At 42.2% G+C, this 23,850-nt stretch overlaps 1 protein-coding gene and 1 pseudogene across 1 annotated transcript; both read right to left on the bottom strand.

Moving 5' to 3' along the window:
• Window positions 1–393: 393 nt before the first annotated feature.
• On the bottom strand, window positions 394–4,120 carry LOC149982105 (ankyrin repeat and SOCS box protein 10-like; annotated as a pseudogene).
• An 18,027-nt stretch (window positions 4,121–22,147) lies between these two features.
• On the bottom strand, window positions 22,148–23,497 carry h2bk1 (H2B.K variant histone 1). The gene is made up of 3 exons (XM_036986121.2): window positions 23,421–23,497; window positions 23,207–23,328; window positions 22,148–22,436 (listed from the first exon to the last, which is right to left on the bottom strand). Exons 2-3 carry the CDS (start codon window positions 23,318–23,320, stop codon window positions 22,200–22,202), a joined length of 351 nt encoding a protein of 116 aa, XP_036842016.1. The 5' UTR covers window positions 23,321–23,328; window positions 23,421–23,497; the 3' UTR covers window positions 22,148–22,199.
• Window positions 23,498–23,850: the final 353 nt, after the last annotated feature.

Below are 23,850 nucleotides of genomic sequence, written 5' to 3' on the forward strand. Positions count from 1 at the left end.
GTCATTATTTCTCTACCAAATACTTAGTAGGCTATAGCTACATCCATAATTGGTTCCTTTTTGTAATAAAGCAGTGCGCACATTTTTTTTCATATACTGACTGATCTCACTATCTTACCATATATGACAAGGTGCTAAGCCAAATAAGTCATCTATTTCTCCCTGAAGTCACGACTACTTTGGGGGAAAAAGCTCAATATGTAAATCTATTTCCTTTACTCCTTTATTTTACACTACATTATGCCCGTACACTTCAGTTCCACGATAGCACTATAAATACAAAAGTTACACCTTTCGTTGAAAAATATCCTAGAAAAAAAAACACAAAGCCAGCCCTCTAATACAGGACATCTCTTTAATTTGTCATTTAAAGACCACAACACCCCCTTGTGGTGAAGCGGAGTAACACGGTTCTGCTTGTAAAGCAAATTACATTTTTTCTTATGAACCAAAATAGCAATACAATGAACACAATCAATTGTAAATACATACTTTTTGACATAGATTGTTTTGCCATATATTGTACAGTACATAATGGTATCCATTTACTCACACTCTGCAATCTCAAGGATTCTGAACCCAGGAGTGGTAGTCAACTTAGTACCACAATCAGTAGGTCTGTGACGATGACCCTCCTGTGTCATTCTGCAAAACAAATATTGTCACAGACAGACTGAATTCCTAGTGTTTCCTAGTGTTTGTGCTGTAGCCTACAGTACATACAGAGCTCTATAGTGCCTGGAGCTCTCATCATATCATACCATGTATGCCATACATCCAGTGTTTAGGGTTTATATACATCCTGGCTCTATCTCTGACTCAGTGAACGTAGTATTTGAACTACAGCAGCAGGTTGTTCTTGATGAAGGTGGGCAGGTCTAGGTGTGGCACCATCTTGTGCAATTGTCCATCTAGGTAGTTCTGTAGTGTCCAGCAAGCCAGGTGCTGTAGGGAACAAGGGGTCTGCTGCAGGGAGAACAGGGACTTATAGAACCCATTGTGTTCCTGGAGAGAGATACACACAGAACAGTCAGTTAGACAGAGTCATACTCTATGAGAACATAATATAACAGAATGAAATCGCTATGATCCTAGGAACTGACCGTAAACATATCTGGTGAAACATCCTCCACCCTGTCATCTGTAATCTTGAGGCGATCATATGCATTCAGAAAAACCTTGATTGTGCACGAGGAGATGGCAGTACTTCAGAACCTGAAAGATACATCATTGCATAATGAATATCACATTACTTAAAACTAAAAACACATGTTTATAGATACCTGGTCGTGTTGAGGAATTAAACTATAGTCTACCATTTTTTTAGCCTTACTTATTTTTTAAAACCTTATCAGTCCAAATACAAAGTAAATATTCCCACATTTTATAACTGTAAAAGGCACAATGTAAATAACACATAATACCTGCATACAATTTCCTAAATTTGATCCAATTCTCTTTTTCTGATCTCCTAAGAAACAAGTCATGAGATGTCCTCATTTCATGTTGGAGTTAGGAGGTTGTGACTTGTGACTCATCGATAGAATATAAGAAATAAACTAAAGTAATTAAACACTTGGTGAGATGAACAGATTGGTCTACCCTCTGGAGGTTTAACTGGAAATTATGCAATTAGTGCTAATTAATCTCCTATTAACGCTCCCTAATTAGGAGTCAGGCATTTTGTTCCGGAGCATGTGGTGGGTTCAGTGAATAGTAGCAGACCTGGGTTCAATTACTATTTGAAATGTTTCAAATACTTTGAGTGTTTGCTTTAGCCTGACTGGGGTGCCAGGTGCACTGGGAAAGCACAGGACTTTTCTATTGGTTCCATTGCAACAGGATAGCACAATCAAGCACAGCTAAAGCATTAGAATTATTTCTTTCAAATAGCATTTGAACCTAGGTTTGGTTCCGTGAATAGTAGTAGTTTCCGTTTCCCACAGTGAGAAGATAATTCATGTTGAGGAGAGACATAAATTATTAATTGAACCGTTTTAGTGTTCATACTACATCATCTGTTTATTCTCAACTGTACATTCTGTTATAGTTATACCATTGGGTACACCAAGAACAATTACAAGCTGATGATTTGATTTAATTACACTTTTATGAAACATGAACCAATCTGTTTAATGTCCGGTGATTTCTACATAAATGTCTACACTATTATGAACACTTGAATGACTGATTGAATGCACAGCTAGATTAAACAATACAGTATATGTTCAAGATGTATTGGCATGTTCTTTACACATTTTTTTTTTACTCCTAGTCCTACCATCAAACACTATTCCTTCTCTAGCGCCTGTGCTCTTAACTAGATAATATTCATAGAATTAATCAGAGATGATGGTGAGGAGGCCCTAAGCAGTTGCTTTTCCTGCTTACAGCAGGAGCCACTTCTGGCTCTTACCTTGGGCAGTGCTCCACGCCAAACCCTGATGGAGCTGTGGTTGAGCAGACAGCAGACCAACCTCTCTGGCTTGTGCTCCGTCTTGTAGGCCACCACCTTCAGAGGACCACAATGGAAATAAGTTGTAAAACATTTTTGTGTCATATCTTCGATTACAGGATGTGAAATACAATCTATCCACGTGTGTGGCTGAATTGCGTTTTTATACAGTACCAGTAAAAAATTGGGCACACCTACTCATTCAAGGGCTTTTTAAAATGTGTAGTATTTTTTACACTGTAGAATAATAGTGAAGACATCAAAACTATGAAATAACACATATGGAATCATGTAGCAACCAAAAAAAGTGTTAAACAAATCTAAATAGATTTTTATATTTGAGATTCTTCAAAGTAGCCACCCTTTACCTTGATGACAGCTTTGCACACTCTTGGCATTCTCTCAACCAGCTTCATGAGGAATGCTTCTCGATCAGTCTTGAAGGAGTTCACACAAAGTTGAAGTCGGAAGTTTACATACATCTTAGCCAAATACATTTAAACTCAGTTTTTCACAATTCCTGACATTTAATCCTAGTAAAAATTCCCTATCTTAGGTCAGTTAGGATCACCACTTTATTTTAAGAATGTGAAATGTCAGAATAATAGTAGAGAGAAGGATTTATTTCAGCTTTTATTTCTTTCATCACATTCCCAGTGGGTCAGAAGTTTACATACACTCAATTAGTATTTGGTAGCATTGCCTTTAATTGTTTAACTTGGGTCAAACGTTTTGGGAAGCCTTCCACAAGCTTCCCACAATAAGTTGGGTGAATTTTGACCCATTCCTCCTGACAGAGCTCATGTAACTGAGTCAGATTTTTAGGCCTCCTTGTTCGCACACACTTTTTCAGTTCTGCCCACAAATCTTCTATGGGATTGAGATCAGGGCTTTGTGATGACCACTCCAATACCTTGACTTTGTTGTCCTTAAGCCATTTTGCCACAACTTTGGAAGCATGCTTGGGGTCATTGTCCATATATGTTCACATACTGACTGATCTCACTATCTTACCATATATGACAAGGTGCTAAGCCAAATAAGTAATCGATTTCTCCCTGAAGTCACAACTACTTTGGGGGAAAAAGCTCAATATGTAAATCTATTTCCTTTACTCCTTTATTTTACACTACATTACGCACGTACACTTCAGTTCCACAATAGCACTATAAATACAAAAGTTACACCTTTCGTTGAAAAATATCCTTGAAAAAAAAACAAAGCCAGCCCTCTAATACAGTACATCTCTTTAATTTGTCATTTAAAGACCACAACACCCCCTTGTGGTGAAGCGGAGTAAAACGGTTCTGCTTGTAAAGCAAATTACATTTTTTCTTATGAACCAAAATAGCAATACAATGAACACAATCAATTGTAAATACATACTTTTTGACATAGATTGTTTTGCCATATATTGTACAGTACATAATGGTATCCATTTACTCACACTCTGCAATCTCAAGGATTCTGAACCCAGGAGTGGTAGTCAACTTAGTACCACAATCAGTAGGTCTGTGACGATGACCCCCCTGTGTCATTCTGCAAAACAAATATTGTCACAGACAGACTGAATTCCTAGTGTTTCCTAGTGTTTGTGCTGTAGCCTACAGTACATACAGAGCTCTATAGTGCTGGGAGCTCATCATATCATACCATGTATGCCATACATCCAGTGTTTAGGGTTTATATACATCCTGGCTCTATCTCTGACTCAGTGAACATAGTATTTGAACTACAGGAGCAGGTTGTTCTTGATGAAGGTGGGCAGGTCTAGGTGTGGCACCATCTTGTGCACGTGTCCATCTAGGTAGTTCTGTAGTGTCCAGCAAGCCAGGTGCTGTAGGGAACAAGGGGTCTGCTGCAGGGAGAACAGGGACTTAAAGAACCCATTGTGTTCCTGGAGAGAGATACACACAGAACAGTCAGTTAGACAGAGTCATACTCTATGAGAACATAATAGAACAGAATGAAATCGCTATGATCCTAGGAACTGACCGTAAACATATCTGGTGAAACATCCTCCACCCTGTCATCTGTAATCTTGAGGCGATCATATGCATTCAGAAAAACCTTGATTGTGCACGAGGAGATGGCAGTACTTCAGAACCTGAAAGATACATCATTGCATAATGAATATCACATTACTTAAAACTAAAAACACATGTTTATAGATACCTGGTCGTGTTAAGCCATTTTGCCACAACTTTGGAAGTATGCTTGGGGTCATTGTCCATTTGGAAGACCCATATGCGACCAAGCTTTAACTTCCTGACTGATGTCTTGAGATGTTGCTTCAATATACCCACTTAATTATCCTTCCTCATGATGCCATCTATTTTGTGATGTGCATCAGTCCCTCCTGCAGCAAAGCACCCCCACAACATGATGTTGCCACCCCCATGTTTAACGGTTGGGATGGTGTTCTTCAGATTGCAAGCATCCCCCTTTTCCCTCCAAACATAACGATGGTGATTATGGCCAAACAGTTCTATTTTTGTTTCATTAGACCAGAGAACATTTCTTCAAAAAGTACGATCTTTGTCCTCATGTGCAGTTGCAAACCGTAGTCTGGCTTTTTTATGGCCGTTTTGGAGCAGTGGCTTCTTCCTTGCTGAGCGGCCTTTCAGGTTATGTCGATATTGGTTTTACTGTGGATATAGATACTTTTGTACCTATTTCCTCCAGCATCTTCACAAGGTCCTTTGCTGTTGTTCTGGGATTGATTTGCACTTTTTGCACCAAAGTACGTCCATCTCTAGGAGACAGAACGCGTCTCCTTCCTAAGCGGTATGATGGCTGCGTGCTCCCATGCTGTTTATAGAGATGAACGTGGTACCTTCAGGCATTTGGAAATTGCTCCCAAGGGTGAACCAGACTTGTGGAGGTCCGCAATTTTTTTGGCTGATGTCTTTTGATTTTCCCATGATGTCAAGCAAAGAGGCACTGAGTTTGAAGGTAGGCCTTACATTCACAGGTACACATCCAATTGACTCAAATGATGTCAATTAGCCTATCAGAAGCCATGACATAATTTTATGGAATTTACCAAGCTGTTTAAAGGCACAGTCAACTTAGTGTATGTAAACTTCTGACCCACTGGAATTGTGATACAGTGAATTATAAGGGAAATAATCTGTAAACAATTGTTGGAAAAATTACTTGTGTCATGAACAAAGTAGATGTCCTAACAGACTTGCCAAAACGACAGTTTGTTAACAAGAAATTTGTGGAGAGGTAGAAAAATTAGTTTTTAATGACTCCAATTTAAGTGTATGTAAACTTCTGACTTCATCTGTATGCTGAGAACTTGTTGGCTTCTTTTCCTTCACTCTGCGGTCCAACTCATCCCAAACCATCTCAATTGGGTTGAGGTCAGGTGATTGTGGAGGCCAGGTCATCTGATGCAGCACTCCATCACTCTCCTTGGTCAAATAGCCCTTACACAGCCTGGAGGTGTGTTTTGGGTCACTGTCCTGTTGAAAAAGACAAGATAGTCCCACTAAGCGCAAACCAGATGGGATGGCGTATCACTGCATAATGCTGTGGTATCCATGCTGGTTAAGTGTGCCTTGAATTCTAAATACACCACAGTCAGTGTCATCAACAAAGCACCCCCACTCCATCACACCTCCTTCTCCATGCTTTATGGTGGGAACCACACATGCGGAGATCATCCGTTCACCTACTCTGCGTCTCACAAAGACAAGGCGGTTGGAACCAGAAATCTCAAATTTGGACTCATCAGACCAAAGGACAGATTTCTACCGATCTAATGTCCATTGCTCATGTTTCTTGGCCCAAGCAAGTCTCTTCTTATTATTGGTGTTCTTTAGTAGTAGTTTCTTTGCAGCAATTCAACCATGAAGGCCTGATTCACACATACTCGTGAATCATTGATTGATGTTGAGATGTGTCTATTCTTGAACTCTGTGAATAATTTATTTGGACTGCAATCTGGTGCAGTTAACTCATGAACTTATCCTCTGCAGCAGAGGTAACTCTGGGTCTTTTTTTTCCATGTGGCAGTCCTCATGAGAGCCAATTCCATCATAGAGCTTGATGGTTTTTGCAACTGCACTTGAGGAAACTTTCAAAGTTCTTGACATTTTCCAGATTGACTGACCTTCTTAAAGTAATGATGGAGAATCTCAAATATAAAATATATTTTGATTTGTTTAACACTTTTTTGGTTACTACATGATTCCATGTGTTTTTTCATAGTTTTGATGTCTTCACTATTCTACAAAGTAGAAAATAGTAAAATAAAGAAAAACCCTGGAATGAGTAGGTTTGAGCGATAGCCCTTGTTGCCACGGACACAGTAGTATTTTTTCTAAGCCTTTGTGACGTAGGATGTGAAATCTGAAACGATTTGAAGCTGGGATGTCCCTCCTAACATTTCATTTGAGCTTCCGACCGTCCAACTCTTGACTGAACCCTAGATCACAGCCCCGGACAAAGCTCGTGCCTGCAATCGTTACATAGTAGCGCAACAGGAGAGTGGTTTCATTACGGTACATTTAGAGATCGATTGAAAGCCATGGATCTAAAATAATTAATAGATGTTAAACAAAAAACACATTAATATGAGACGAAAGGAGAGTTCCTAACGAGTTCAGGAAGCCATGTTAGAGCTCTGTGAGACATTCACAGCACTGGAGGCAAACGTTTTGATCAAGAGAGACCTTAAGAAAAAGTGAAATCTTATAGTTAGTCGTTTTAAAATTTGATTATGCTATATTTAGAAAGCATCAGTCATTTGAAGCCTTATTCATAGTTTTGTGAATAGGAAACACGAAAAAATTTCATATTTTCATTTTTATATCATATTTGTACTATGTATTTGAGCTTGTGTGCGTAAAAGTAACTACATTTCAGCAATTTATAACAAAAATTACCAGAAATGAGATTTCAACCTTCGAGAATGTAGCATTACTAGTTATTGTTAATGGCCCTCTCATGGGGATTAGATAGATTACATTTTGGACTATATTTAACTGGATAAAGTGTAGCCTGGGCTGTGGCGAGCACATCATTGCGTAACTTAAGTTGTAAGAAGAGTATCAACTGACTGGTTCATTTTGGGTTTTGTTTGTTGTTTCTATGTAGCAGTAATGGTGGTTTCTTTCTCCTGAGGTAAATGCTGTGCTGTTCTGAAGCCTGTTTGTTCACAGGAGGCTATTTCAGGGAGGCACAACAGTGACGTTATGTGATATTTTGTATGACCCAGCAAAGCCTGGCGCAGCAGCCAAATTACTTCTGTGTCACATGTAATTTGAGGTGCAGTTAACTCTAATGAATCTATCCTCTGCAGCAGAGGTAACTCTGGGTCTTCCTTTCCTGTGGCGGTCCTCATGAGAGCCAGTTTCATCATAGTGCTCAATGTTTTTTTGCGATTGCACTTGAAGAATCTTTTCCGGATTGACTGTCCTTCATGTCATAAAGTAATGATGGACTGTCCTTTCTCTTTGCTTGTTTGTGCTGTTCTTGCCATAATATGGAATTGGTCTTTTAGAAAATAAGGCTATCTTCTGTATACCACCCCTACCTTGTCAGAACTCAACTGATTGTCTATAAAGCATTAAGAATGAAAGAAATTCCACAAATGAACTTTTAACAAGGCACACCTGTTAATTGAAATGCATTCCAGATGACTACCTCATGAAGCTGGTTGAGAGAATGCCAAGTATGTGCAAAGCTGTCATCAAGGCAAAGTGTGGCAACTTTGAAGAATCTCAAATATAAAATATATTTATATTTTTTTAACACTTTTTTAGTTGCTTCATGGTTCCATGTGTGTTATTTCATAGTTTTGATGTCTTCACTATTATTCTACAATGTAGAAAATAGTAAAATAAAGAAAAACCCTGGAATGAGTAGGTGTGTCTAAAACGTTTGACTGGTACTGTAAGACTCGACATTGAGTTCAGGTGCATCCTGTTTCCATTGACCATCCTTGAGATGTTTCTACAACTTGATTGGAGCCCACCTGTCGTATATTAAATTGATTGGACATGATTTGGAAAGGCACATACCTGTCTATATAAGGTCCCACAGTTGACAGTGCATGTCAGAGCAAAAACCAAGCCATGAGGTCAACAGAATTGTCCGTAGAGCTCAGAGACAGGATTGTGTCGAGGCATTGATCTGGGGAAGGTTACCAAAACATTTCTGCAGCATTGAAGGTCTCAAAGAATACAGGGGCCTCCATTACTCTTAAATGGAAGAAGTTTGGAACCACCAAGACCCTTCCTAGAGCTGGCCGCCCGGCCAAACATGAGCAATCGGGGGAGAAGGGCCTTGGCCAGGGAGGTGACCAAGAACCCGATGGTCACTCTGACAGAGCTCTAGAAGTCTTCTGTGGAGATGGGATAACCTTCCAGAAGGACAACCAATTAGGCCTTTATGGTAGAGTGGCCTGACAGAAGCCACTCTTTAGTAAAAGGCACGACAGCCCGCTTGGAGTTTGCCAAAAGGCACCTAAAAGATTCTCTGTTCTGAGGAAACCAAGATTGAACTCTTTGGCCTGACGTCTGGAGGAAACCTGGCACCATCCCTATGGTGAAGCATGGTGGCGACAGCATCATGCTGTGAGGATTTTTTTTCAATGCCAGGGACTGGGAGACTAGTCAGGATCGAGGGAAAGATGAATGGAGCAAAGTACAGAGAGTTCCTTGATGAAAACCTGCTCCAGAGCGCTCAGGACCTTCCAACAGGACAACGATCCTAAGCACACAGAAAAGATAACGCAGGAGTGGCTTCGAGACAAGTCTCTGAATGTCTTTGTGTGGCCCAGCCAGAGCCCAGACTTGAACCCGATCGAACATCTGTGGAGAGACCTGAAAATAGCTTTGCAGCAACGCTCCACATCCAACCTGACAGAGCTTGAGAGGATCTGCAGAGAAGAATTGGAGAAACCCGAGAAAACTTGTAGTGTCATACTTAAGAAGACTTGAGGCTGTAATCGCTGCCAAAGGTGTTTCAACAAAGTACTGAGTAAAGGGTCTGAATAATCATGTAAATGTGATAGCAGTTTTTTATTTTGAATAAATCAGCAAAAATGTCTAAAAATCAGTTTTTACTTTGTCATTATGGGGTATTGTGTGTAGATTGATGAGAGAAAAAAAATATTGAATCAATTTTAGAATAAGGCTGTAACCTAACAAAATGTGGAAAAGGGGTCTGAATACTTTCCGAAGGCACTGTATACAGTGGCAACCTGTCATTCAGGGCAGGGGTTTTGAGCCTCACCTATATTTGTTTGTCCGTTTTGCATGCTATTTTGGCATTAATACGTGTGACATATACGTTTGCAAACAATGTAATTTTTTTTAGAAATCAATAATTGAGTTTATAAAGCCGCATACAAACTTGGTCTATTTTTTCTTTCTTGAGTAAGGCAGCTCCAAAATGCATATGTTTTAGCCTAGCTCAGTGCTTTCTGTGGTGGTGGGGCAGCTAGCGGAAAATATGGAGCGTAGGGGTTGGTAATGTTCTCTAGTTGCGCCGTGATTGGCTCAGTGTTCTGTCACTCATGGTGACATTACGTCACTGCGAAATCTAAGGGGAGAGCTTGAAAATTCAAGCTAGTAGTGCACCTTGGGTGCTGCCATAGAGTTACATTAGAAGTGCCTATCCAAGAAGGCTCAAGGTCATTGGCCACAGATAAAATGACGTCAAATCACGCCATATCTACAGTAGCTTTAATTGGACTGATCATGTCAACATCATACTTTTAAAATCTTAGCTAGCAAGCTAGCAGTCATCATCATGAATCAAGTCAACAATCTGCTGACAACGATAGACAGCTGTCCCTGATTGATAACCCTACCAAAACATAGAAATACAAATAATAGAACATATAATACCCAACCCAAATCACACCCTGACCAAACCAAATAGAGACATAAAAAGGATCTCTAAGGTCAGGGCGTGACAGTACCCCCCCCACCCAAAAGGTGCGGACTCCGTCCTCAAAACCTGAACTTACAGGGGAGGGTCTGGGTGGGCATCTATCCCGCGGTGGTGGCTCAGGTGCGGGACGCAGACCCCGCTCCACCACTGGCTCACCCCACTTAGGTGGCACCTCTGGTGCGGGGACCCTCGTCGCGGGCCCCGGACTGGGCACACTCGCCGCGGGTCTCAGACTGGAGGCCGTCGCTGGAGGCTCCGGACTGGAGGCCGTCGCTGGAGGCTCCGGACTGGAGGCCGTCGCTGGGGGCTCCGGACTGGAGGCCGTCGCTGGGGGCTCCGGACTGGAGGCCGTCGCTGGGGGCTCCGGACTGGAGGCCGTCGCTGGAGGCTCCGGACTGGAGGCCGTCGCTGGAGGCTCCGGACTGGAGGCCGTCGCTGGAGGCTCCGGACTGGAGGCCGTCGCTGGAGGCTCCGGACTGGAGGCCGTCGCTGGAGGCTCCGGACTGGAGGCCGTCGCTGGAGGCTCCGGACTGGAGGCCGTCGCTGGAGGCTTCGGACTGGAGGCCGTCGCTGGAGGCTTCGTGCCATGACTACTCACTGGAGGCTTCGTGCCGTGGATCATCACTCGAGGCTTCTTGCCGTGGATCATCACTGGAGGCTTCGTGCCGTGGATCATCACTGGAGGCTTCGTGCCGTGGATCATCACTGGAGGCTTCGTGCCGTGGATCATCACTGGAGGCTTCGTGCCGTGGATCATCACTGGAGGCTTCGTGCCGTGGATCATCACTGGAGGCTTCGTGCCGTGGATCATCACTGGAGGCTTCGTGCCGTGGATCATCACTGGAGGCTTCGTGCCGTGGATCATCACTGGAGGCTTCGTGCCGTGGATCATCACTGGAGGCTTCGTGCCGTGGATCATCACTGGAGGCTTCGTGCCGTGGATCATCACTGGAGGCTTCGTGCCGTGGATCATCACTGGAGGCTTCGTGCCGTGGATCATCACTGGAGGCTTCGTGCCGTGGATCATCACTGGAGGCTTCGTGCCGTGGATCATCACTGGAAGCTTCGTGCCGTGGATCATCACTGGAGGCTTCGTGCCGTGGATCATCACTGGAGGCTTTTTGCCATGGATCACTGGAGTGGAGAGACACACAGGAGGCCTGGCTCTGGGAGCAAGCACAGGACTCACCAGGCTGGGGAGACATACAAAGAGGCTTAGTTCTAGGCGCAGGACTCACCAGGCTGGGGAGACATACAGGAGGCTTAGTACTTGGCCGAGGCACCGGATACACTGGGCCATGGAGGCGCACTGGCGGTCTCGAGCGCATAACTAGCACAACCCGTTCTGGCTGGATGCCCACTTCCACCCGGCAAATGCGGGACGCTGGCACAGAGCACACCGGCCTGCGAATGCTCAACCGAGACAACGTGCGCATCACCCTATAGCACGGGGCCTGACCAGTCACTTGCTCGCCACGGTAAGCACGAGGAGTTGGCTCAGGTCTCCAACCGGACTCAGCCAATCTCCCTGTGTACCCCCCCCATCTTTAGTGCCAGCCGTGACCCTGTGTAATCCTGGGCCCTCTCTCTCGCTGCCTCCGCCTTCCTCTCTGCTTCCAGCTGCTCCCACGGCAGGCAATCCTTTCCCGCCAGGATCTCCTCCCATGTCCAGGATCCTTTGCCATTTAGGATGTCCTCCCATGTCCAGTCCTCCTGAACCCGCTGCTCCTCCTTACCATGCTGCTTGGCCCGTTTGCTGTGGGAAGTTCTGTCACGGCTGTTGAAGGAAGTGGACCAAGGTGTAGCGTGGTGAGCGTGCATACTCTTTTTAATAGAAAAGACGCTGAACAAAACACTACAAAACAAACTGTGAAGCTAAAGGCAATGTGCCATAAACAAAGTCAACTTCCCACAAAGACAGGTGGGAAAAGGGCTACCTAAGTATGGTTCTCAATCAGAGACAACGATAGACAGCTGTCCCTGATTGAGAACCCTACCCGGCCAAAAGTCGGTCATGCCAATTGTCAGCAGTCAGCATGCCAATTGCACACTCCCTCAAAACTTGAGACGTCTGTGGCATTGTGTTGTGTGACACTAACAGAGATTCACTAACAGAGATTTAAACACATTTTTGCACCAACTTTGAGAGAAATAAGCTTTACAACACTTTACATGTTGCGTTTATATTTTTGTTCAGTATATAAATAATGGCTATAAATTGCCATTTGAAACTGCCATGATGAGTTGCATTTGATCACGGGCTTATAAGCAATACAAACAGGCCAAGGGCTACATCCATGGCTTATGGACTTTGAAAGTGTCGATCAGTAAAAAACTACATTAGTTGGTATTGGTGCAGACTACAATGCAATTTCCTAGTTAAGCTTATTGAACAAATGCACTCTAATTCTTTCACACACAAAATGGTTTTGTATTCATTGTGATAGATAAAGAAAACCCCTCATCAACAATCACTGTCTCAAGTCTAGAGCAAGGAAACCAATTATCATGATGCCAGTTCCATTACTGTTGATAGATGTCAATCTCTGAAATTACCTCAGACATACGTCATTATTATGACATACAGTATAACTAATGTCACGGTGTGACATAACTTATGTTAACTTTGGTGAGTTAACTACAAGGTTCACTGTAATTATTTTTGCAATATTTGAATAAGACCATATGGCTTACCTTCTCACCTGGACAGCCCGTGCATGTCCCCTCCCTGAGGCTCAATGATCAGATTTGACGTGATGCCCCAGGGGAAGAAGGGCTGCACAGCGTGCCCATCCCCCGGGTAGAGAGGATTCTGTTTGACCAAGTCATGGCACACAGCTGGGGGTCTAACGTAGGTGCGGGATCTATCCTGTCCCTGGCCTCTTTTTTCAGCATGTAACCGTTGAGTTGGTGGCTGGCCAGCTGCTTCTTGTACTTGTGTAACTCCAGCAGGTCCTCATCCAGCTGGAGGGAACACAAGGCCGTGGGGATGAAGACAAAACTTCCTCCTCCCTACATGTTGAATGAATGAATGACTGGTTGGCTTCATGCTCAGGATAGGACTGTGGGGTGTAGGAAACTGAGTAAGGGTAGTTTCTCAGGTCTGGTAGACTCTCTTGTTTTGGTCTCTCTCTGTCACCTCTCTGTTTCTCTCTCCCTTTATGTTATGGCTCGTGCCTAATTTCTGCCTCCCAGCTGTTCAGTTGAGTTGTTTTGATATCTTATAAGAGAGCCTCCCTGCAGCATGAGCAGAAGGGTTATTTTTACCCATCCCTCACATGGCAACTTTGTTTCCCCTGGTAGACACCAGCCAAAGGGTCAACCATGTCGCCACTGCTGTTCTGTGTCAAAAGACTCTCAAAAGAAGAAACTGTTTGAACCAGTGTGTTATTGGTAACATCTACGATTTGAGCCACAATATCATATACGATTTTAAAGGTAATAAAATCACATTTGTGTATTTTCATTGGTTAGTATTACTGTTGCAGGGCAAAGCCCCTTTGTGTTTTGACCCAGTGGCTGGGCTTACACCACACACTACAATAACAGAGGGGCGGCAGGGTAGCCTAGTGGTTAGAGCGTTGGACTAGTGACCGGAAGGTTGCGAGTTCAAACCCCCGAGCTGACAAGGTACAAATCTGTCGTTCTGCCCCTGAACAGGCAGTTAACCCACTGTTCCCAGGCCGTCATTGAAAATAAGAATTTGTTCTTAACTGACTTGCCTGGTTAAATAAAGGTAAAATAAATAAAAAAAAATAAATAAAAAAGATAGGGTGAAAATAACACATGGTCAAGTACCTTCTTTCTACATGGGACTCAATGGATGGTGAACTCATCCCCATAGCAACCAGCAGGGTCTTTTAGTTCACTGTAGTGAATCTACTGCAAATGCAAAACCTTACTCCAGTGCTATACTGTATCTAACAGTTTATTCTAATGACACAAGTAATGTCACAACAAGTGACATGCAACAGACATATTACATGTCAGCTTTGGTGATATAACTACAATGGTTAAATGGCACTATTTTGACATTTACTGTATGACTAATAAGATCATGTTGAAATACTCATTGACTCTTCTTCTGCTTTGTATTTGATCAGGGATCCATCCATTCACCTCAAAGCAAAATTACAAGATACAATCACTAACTCTACAGTGGCATAGTTGGTGAAAGGTTTGTAAAAATGTGTATTTTAGCCCACTATATTTGTGACCATGAACACTCTCTGTATCCACATGGCTTCTACATTTAAAGAACATTAGGCTGAACGAGTGACTTGGACACCGCTGGTTCACTCAACCCCATGGGTAGTAGTGTTATGATGGTAGAGGGACAGCACACAATTAAGCCTCTTAAAGTCTACTCAGTACTCAGTACATCTGACACACATTTCCTTTGAAGGATAAACCTTCAATTTCCCAGACTGGAATACACTGTGCTTGCCCATCATTAACACTACTTACTGTACCTTGAGGTTTTTAATAGTAAAGATGGGTTTATTTGAGTGGCAGGTGTGTCTTTGTGGAGTGAAATCTAAAGATAATTTTTAACTACCACAGACATTTTGAAATTATAGTTAAAATAATTAGCATTTAATTGTTCTAGCAGCCTGGGGTTTGTTTGGCAGTTTACATTATTATGTCTGTGTATAGATTATAGTGGTTTGTTGGGTTCTCTACAATTGCTGACTGCTTGTGTGTTCTTAGAGAGAAAAATAGATTTATACTAATCTGAATTGCACTAGTACTTGTGGAAGAACTCATGATGGTATTTTGGAGTACCTTTTCTTCTCATTCTCTTTTCTATCAGAAAACATTGACTCACATTCGCATCTTATACTATACCTTAATGACAAGTCTGGTATATGGAAATCAATGCCATTTGTTTCATGTTACAGTTTGGGGGTAATAGATGGCACATTAAACTGAAGGCATCTCTAAGAGTTTTGACTTTGCAAACACACATTACTAGAGAGAGACTGGGAATATTGTTTTCTGCTGCTGGAGTAGAGTACATCCTTTTAAATGATACCCATAATGAGTTTATAATATGCATCTGGGCTACCTCCTCTCTACTTTGATGTCTTCCAAATGGCCCGGGTGTCATCAGCAAAACATGTAGGCACTTTCCCGCCTCATTGACTCCCAAATGTATTTTAAATATCATTCCTGGTAACGCAATTATTTAAAACGCTGAACTAAACACTTACTAATGGGGAAAAAGACAGTGACTTCGATAAATTCATTTCTCAAATGGTGGGCATTCTTTTTCTCATTTTTTTGCTGAAGTGGGGGACGACAGAAACACATCTATGTGGTAACCCTCCCTGCCCTTATAGCCCCCCTGTGGACATTCTAAATATTTTGACTTCCTCACTGTTTTTTATCAGTAGCTATCTGTACGGGGCTTCTGCATTGTGGTCAACCTCCTCAAAATGACAGAGACTGGACATATTGAAAACAGCTAATGACCTAATGTGTCTCTGGCTCGCTTCATTTATGCAATTAGTTCCCTCTGATTACCAGGCTCTTAATGCTGTTTTGAGTACTACTAACTATGGAATCATGCCGTTACACAGTGGAGGGAATTAAACTAGCTATAGCCCTCCCTGCCTCCCGATAGTATGTTCATGAGAACATAATGGAAAGTACACAGTAGTTACAGAAATATTATACTGAACAAAAATATAAATGCAACATGTGAAGTGTTGGTCCCATAAGATGAAATCAAAGATCCCAGAAATGTTCCATATGCAGAAAAAGCTTATTTCTCTCAAATGTTCACAAATTTGTTTACATCCTTGTTAGTGAGCATTTTTTCTTTGCCAAGATAATCCATGCACATAAACAGCATGATCATTACACTGGTGTACCTTGTGCTGGGGAAAATAAAATGCCACTCTAAAATGTGCAGTTTTGTCACAACACAATGCCCCAGATGTCTCAAGTTGAGGGAGCGTGCACAACACAATTGGTGTACTGACTGCAGCAATGTCCACCAGAGTTGTTGCCAGAGAATTGAATTTGATTTTTTATTTAACTATGCAAGTCAGTTAAGAACAAATTCTTATTTTCAATGACTGCCTAGGAACACTGAATTAACTGCCTTGTTCAGGGGCAGAACAACAGATTTTTACCTTGTCAGCTCGGGGATTCGATCTTGCAACCTTTCGGTTACTCGTCCAACACTAACCACTAGGCTACCTGTCACCTCCAACATTGTTTTAGAGAACTTGGCAGTGCGTCCAACCGGCCTCACAACCACAGACCACGAGTAACAACACCAGCCCTGGACCTCCACATCCGGCTTCTTCACCTGCGGGATCGTCTGAGACCAGCCACCTGGACAGCTAATGAAACTGAGGAGTATTTATTTCTGTAATAAAGCCCACCGTAAGGAAAGTCATTAGTAATGAAAGTGGAACAAAAGACATTACCATTGTGAATGGAAAATAAGTCATGGTTGGTTACTATATACTTAAAAATTAAGGTGTTACTAGTGGTTTACATTTTTTTGTAGTAGCATCTTAAAATGATTTACAAAATAAATATGAGTGTAAAAAGAAAAGCAAAGGAACCCTTGAACCATATAATTCTGGAATGCAGTTCAATTATGGAACAACTCTTCCCTATAGCAATCCGTAAACCAACTTACCCACCACTTGATATCCAACTTCTTCCCAAAATAATGACTTATATAAAAAGCATGTGTCCAAACCTTTCTGGATACTAACGTATCTTGTAACAGGCCACAGCCCACCAGATAATAACAGCAGAAACACTGCTGATTTATGAAACATGAATGGACAAAAAGTCCAAAGATGGCACAAAATATAGAAATGTAAGGGTGTGTATTGGGTACAGAGTTATGGTTGGTATTTGATGTTGTTTGAAGGTCTACATGGACAACTGCACATTTTAGTGTGGCCTTTTATTGTCCTCAGCACATGGTGCACCTCTGTAATTATCACACTGTTTAATCAGCTTCTTGATATGCCGCACCTGTCAGGTGGATGGATTATCTTGGCAAAGGAGAAATGCTCACTGACAGGGATGTAAACAAATTTGTCCACAAAATGTGAGAGAAATAATATTTGTGTGTCTATGGAAAACTTCTGGGATCTTTTATTTCAGCTTATGAAACATGGGACCAACACTTTACATGTTGCGTTTCTATTTTTGTTCAGTATAGATTAGCATTCCTGAAACATTATTTTGTTGAAATATAATTAGCCTAATTTCTCAGTTCATATTGATTGCATCGAAATTGTACATTTAAATTTATAGGATTCAAATAATATTCAATAAATATATTACCCAACATTCGATTTGTATCAAACTTCTTCCTACCAATGAGTAAGACTTGAGGAATATTTTTTGTTGTTGTTGTCAAGAGCCACCTATGGACCCCCACACCCCATGTCAATCCCACCCCAACAACCAGTATACAGTATCAGTTCTCTATGTTTGAGTATGAAGCTGTGGCTTGGAGTATTGCTTCTCCATACTATGTCATGTATTCCCTGTGAATCTGGTCATTAGTAATTGAAGTCGCTTGCATTATTTACCATGAAGTAGTGTGTACCAGATTGACCATTAGATGCCACTGTTCCTGCTTTACCGCTACACTTACACATTTTTGCAGTCTCATATGTTTTTTTCAATAGATCACAACATTTCATTTGCAAATTTGGGTAGAAAACCAATAGATTTGGCTCATTACTAAAATAAATTGTATAGTAATCCTCACAATTCAAGCCAGTACTCCATGAAAGCAATTCAGTCTGTCCTTCTCTTAGCAACCTAATGCTTATACCCGTGTTGGTGGATTTTTGTAATTTTTGTATTCCTCTTGTCTTACTCAATGGTAGGAAGAACTTTGGTCCAAATCAGATTTTGGGTACTATATTAATTTAATATTATCTGAATCCTATCAATTAAAATGGCCAATTTGGGTGCAATCAATTAGGTTAATTTCTCAGAGATAAAATACAATAATGTTTCAGGAATGCCAATCTTGATGTTTCTAACTACAGAAACAACTTCAGAACAATCTGAGATGGTGGGTGTCCTGGCTTGCTGAAATTACATGGAATGACTCATTGTGAACCTGTGGTTTTTGACAGTCGTCAGATCACTCATCTAAAGACCTATTTAGTCATAAGTGGTGACCATGGAAACAGGGCGGGGAACGAGGGTCTAATTGGGCCCTTTAACAGGTTATTATAGTGGAGTTATACACTGCTCAAAAAAATAAAAGGGAACACTTAAACAACACAATGTAACTCCAAGTCAATCACACTTCTGTGAAATCAAACTGTCCACTTAGGAAGCAACACTGATTGACAATACATTTCACATGCTGTTGTGCAAATGGATTGGACAACAGGTGGAAATTATAGGCATTTAGCAAGACACCCCCAATAAAGGAGTGATTCTGCAGGTGGGGACCACAGACCACTTCTCAGTTCCTATGCTTCCTGGCTGATATTTTGGTCACTTTTGAATGCTGGCGGTGCTTTCACTCTAGTGGTAGCATGAGACGGAGTCTACAACCCACAGAAGTGGCTCAGGTAGTGCAGCTCATCCAGGATGGCACATCAATGCGAGATGTGGCAAGAAGGTTTGCTGTGTCTGTCAGCGTAGTGTCCAGAGCATGGAGGCGCTACCAGGAGACAGGCCAGTACATCAGGAGACGTGGAGGAGGCCGTAGGAGGGCAACAACCCAGCAGCAGGACAGCTACCTCCGCCTTTGTGCAAGGAGGAGCAGGAGGAGCACTGCCAGAGCCCTGCAAAATGACCTCCAGCAGGCCACAAATGTGCATGTGTCTGCTCAAACGGTCAGAAACAGACTCCATGAGGGTGGTATGAGGGCCCGACGTCCACAGGTGGGGGTTGTGCTTACAGCCCAACACCGTGCAGGACGTTTGGCATTTGCCAGAGAACACCAAGATTGGCAAATTCACACCTGGCGCCCTGTGCTCTTCACAGATGAAAGCAGGTTCACACTGAGCACATGTGACAGACGTGACAGTCTGGAGACGCCGTGGAGAACGTTCTGCTGCCTGCAACATCCTCCAGCATGACCGGTTTGGCGGTGGGTCAGTCATGGTGTGGGGTGGCATTTCTATGGGGGGCCGCACAGCCCTCCATGTGCTCGCCAGAGGTAGCCTGACTGCCATTAGGTACCGAGATGAGATCCTCAGACCCCTTGTGAGACCATATGCTGGTGCGGTTGGCCCTGGGTTCCTCCTAATGCAAGACAATGCTGGACCTCATGTGGCTGGAGTGTGTCAGCAGTTCCTGCAAGAGGAAGGCATTGATTCTATGGACTGGCCCGCCCGTTCCCCAGACCTGAATCCAATTGAGCACATCTGGGACATCATGTCTCGCTCCATCCACCAACGCCACGTTGCACCACAGACTGTCCAGGAGTTGGCGGATGCTTTAGTCCAGGTCTGGGAGGAGATCCCTCAGGAGACCATCCGCCACATCATCAGGAGCATGCCCAGGCGTTGTAGGGAGGTCATACAGGCACGTAGAGGCCACACACACTACTGAGCCTCATTTTGACTTGGTTTAAGGACATTACATCAAAGTTGGATCAGCCTGTAGTGTGGTTTTCCACTTTTTGAGTGTGACTCCAAATCCAGACCTCCATGGGTTGATAAATTTGATTTCCATTGATAATTTTTGTGTGATTTTGTTGTCAGCACATTCAACTATGTAAAGAAAAAAGTATTTAATAAGAATATTTCATTCATTCAGATCTAGGATGTGTTATTTTAGTGTTCTCTTTATTTTTTTGAGCAGTGTATATTTCTATTCCTATATACAATTACCAATAACCTGGCACTTCCCATGTGCACTTTCACTTTATTATAGAGCCACAAATGCCTGGTGATGACAACAAAGGCAGGGAAGTCCATCGAAGTCCTTAAAGAAGAGCCTAAACCGAGACATGCCGGATGCAGTCCAACCAACCTCGGTCCCTATCTCATCACTTTGCTGCTAGAAACGTTAGGGGGAACAAAAATGAATTTGAATTGTTGGGTGATGGAAGCTCTGTACCATTCTGTGAAGGCATGATTACTTTCACCCCCTTCTAAACCCTAAACCCACTACCTAGCCTAGGCCCTGAAATGTATAGTGTGTCGTTACGGATTCCAATTGTCTCCTATAACGACCTGATCGCCATGCACGCAAATAGCCCCTGCTTCATTATGACAATTGAGAGGTTCATATTTCAACCTAATAGTCCCTCTATAACTTTAACCATATATCACAACCTCATTTCATTGCAAGTGCAGTTAATACGCGCTTCCCCGCCAAGTGGAACATTTTCTAATGATGCAGCTCTCTCTCGCACCAAAACAAGGCAGGCGAGCCCGGTGCTTCTGCAGCAGTCACTAATGTATCCATCCATAATGTGTTTATAACACTCCCTAAAGGAGACAGCAATGGGTACAAAGAGGTGGAGAGTGAGGCAAAGTCCAGGGCTGGAGTAAGGATCTTAAGAGGTTAGGGAGGGGGGGGTTATACCCAGGCAGTCGCACAAATGGCTATAATGATAATTTACAAAAACACTACTGGCCAGATCACACCCATGGTAATAGGTCCATAGATGTCATTAGCAATACATCAGGAAAAAACATCTGAGATGGATACCATGAGTGTGACAGAGGGGAGAAGGAACTGTCTGGTATACAAGCCCATTAACAATGAATGCTGCTTGACTTTCTGGGCTGTTGATAAGGGTAATAGTTATTTTATATAAATAACCCATAGAAGTATGTCAGGATGTAAACATTATCCTAATTGTAAAGACTTCCATTTCCTCCTAATTAGACTTCATTAGTGTTATTATGCAGTAATCAAAGACTATTCAGCAAATTCACATCTTATGATTATAGTCTAGATGTATGTTTAATTTGAAAATGTAAGCATAAGGCTGTATCCCTTGCATTCCCTTTGGATGGTCTTCCACTTTCAAAGTCAACAGCTCAGAAAAGGCCTACGCTTAGACAGGTAAACCAATTCTGATCTTTTTATTCACTAACTGGTCTTTCGACCAATCAGAGCTTTTGCCAATAATTGGGATGCCTGTGTAAACACTTAGCCATTTGGATGGTTTATGACATGCCTAAACTATTGATTTCCCCCTCTACCAGTCCACTCTAATCAAGCACTGACTTAGACCTAGGACACCAGGTGTGTGTAATTCAGGTTAAACAGAAGCCAGCAGGTTAGACTTCAGTGTATGAGTTAAATACCCCTGCTATAGATCTTTAATAAATTGCCCTCTATATTGGGGCAAAAAGGACTGGTGTAGCACTAGGGGGAAAAAAACTAAATTGGGAGGGAACCCTGCTCTAGATTATCTTTTACCAGAACATCTGCACATTCTATGCTGTATCTTACAGTTTTTGTAACATAGTATAGCATTAACTTGCAAGACTCCATTTATACTTAATATAGCTTGAGCAAAACAGCGACCTGCACTTACAGCTTATTTACATTAGATAGCCCATGTATTAGATATGTGCAGATACATAAATTGAGCTACCTGCACAGGGTCTAGGTAGAGGTTGCCAATGTTGTGATGAGGGTATTCATGTTCTGACTGAAAATGACAGCAAAATATAACTAGAGTAATGGTCCCATCTAGTGGCAAAAAATGAAAATTGCAGAAACATTTAATCATGGGAAACCCCCCCCAAAAAATCAATTTAGTGCATTTATTTTCCAAAAATAATGATTCAACTTATACTTAGTGGTGCATCCATAGCCTTAATTGCATTCTTGCAGCATTTGATGCACTCATTTTCTACTTTGAACTAGTGTATTTGGTGACAGCTTTGGTGCCCTCTGACACTGCGTGCTTGGCCAGCTCTCCAGGTAGCAAGAGTCGGACTGCGGTCTGTACCTCTCGGCTGGTGATGGTTGAGCGTTTGTTGTACTGGGTCAGACGAGATGCCTCAGTTGCAATACGCTCAAACACGTCGTTGACGAAGGAATTCATTATGCTCATTGCTCTGCTGGAGATGCCAGTGTCAGGATGGACCTAGAGACAAAGAACACATGTCATCAAGTTAAACTAGAGCAAGTAGTTAGTGCTGTGGGTGGGGGGGGGGGTCTAAGCTGACATATATTGAAATGTTAAGGTCATACCATGGATCATTTAGACAGATTTGGAATTTTAAAGACCCCTTAGCTACACCCCTCCCAAAAAATACATTTGGCCTTTACTAATATATAGACTACAGAAACACTAACAGCACAAAAAAAAAAAACACCTCAAAAGGTTGAAGTATGCTATAATCTATGAGAACTCAAGATAGTTTTAACACCTTGTGGGCATAAACATCCATTATTTGTATGGGTTGACTTTATAGGAAAACACCATCATGTTCTTGAGTCTCCCCTTTCTATACAGTGTTCATATTAGTTTGTGGCCCAAACGTCTAGCAGCGCAACGTTTTCACGAGAAGGCAGATTTTCGGGATATCTCCTGGTCTGAGAAACAGCGTTGAAGCTCTGCCACTTTCCACCACAGATGTGGAAGGGTGACAAAAAAAAGTCGATTGAGACGCAGCCCATGCAAAAACAGATGTCTATTTTAAACTGATCGATTTGGATGGAAATTTTATTTTTGGTACTTAGAATGAGGCAGCGGTGCCTCAAACTACTGGGTTAAAATATATTGATAGGATAGATCTGCAAAAATAATCTCGTCACCAGCCTAATTGCGCATGGGCGAAACTAAGGTCTTTAAAACGAGACCAAGCAAAAATATAAAATAAAATACATGAAAGCACATTTTCCGACACTTACCTGCTTCAAAACTTTATAGATATACACTGCATAAGTCTCTCTCCTCTTGGCTTTTCTTTTAGTCTTTTTCTCCCCGACTGCCTTTCCCTTTTTCTTGGTTACATCGTTACTCATTTCTGAAACTGTGCATACAACAGTAATTTAAGTGATAAGTCTCGATTTAAACAGTACATTGTCTTAATAAGGTAGACGTTTGTTTATGTTTAAGACCTACCTCTAGATACAGCGCAACCGTGATTATATGTATAATGCTGTCAGCACTGTTGTTGTCTAGTCATCTGTCATTTCCGCCTCATCAAGCTGTCACAACCTGTTTTTAAGTGGCCATTAATTAATGGACAGCTCACGTGGTATCCATGCAGGTGCAGCGTATTAAAAAAATCAGCCTGTCATTCATGCACTGTCCACTGGGGGTCGTGCGTGCACCAGCATTGTACGTGTCAATACGCATTGCATCAACAACAGTCGTCATCAGCTCGTGATTGAGATTTTAGAGTACAAGTAAATTCATTTTCTTGTAGAATGACGACAGTGGTCACACTTTCCTCAGCAATTTACACAGTGCCTAATGGTCCTTGACTGTGTGTATATTTGGTTATGAAAATTTTACTTTCAGTCTTGCAAATTGGCTGAATATTTTTGTT

This window comes from Oncorhynchus mykiss, chromosome 8 (assembly GCF_057628025.1).
Source record: "Oncorhynchus mykiss isolate SJ-2025 chromosome 8, ASM5762802v1, whole genome shotgun sequence".
Taxonomy (NCBI): domain Eukaryota; kingdom Metazoa; phylum Chordata; class Actinopteri; order Salmoniformes; family Salmonidae; genus Oncorhynchus; species Oncorhynchus mykiss.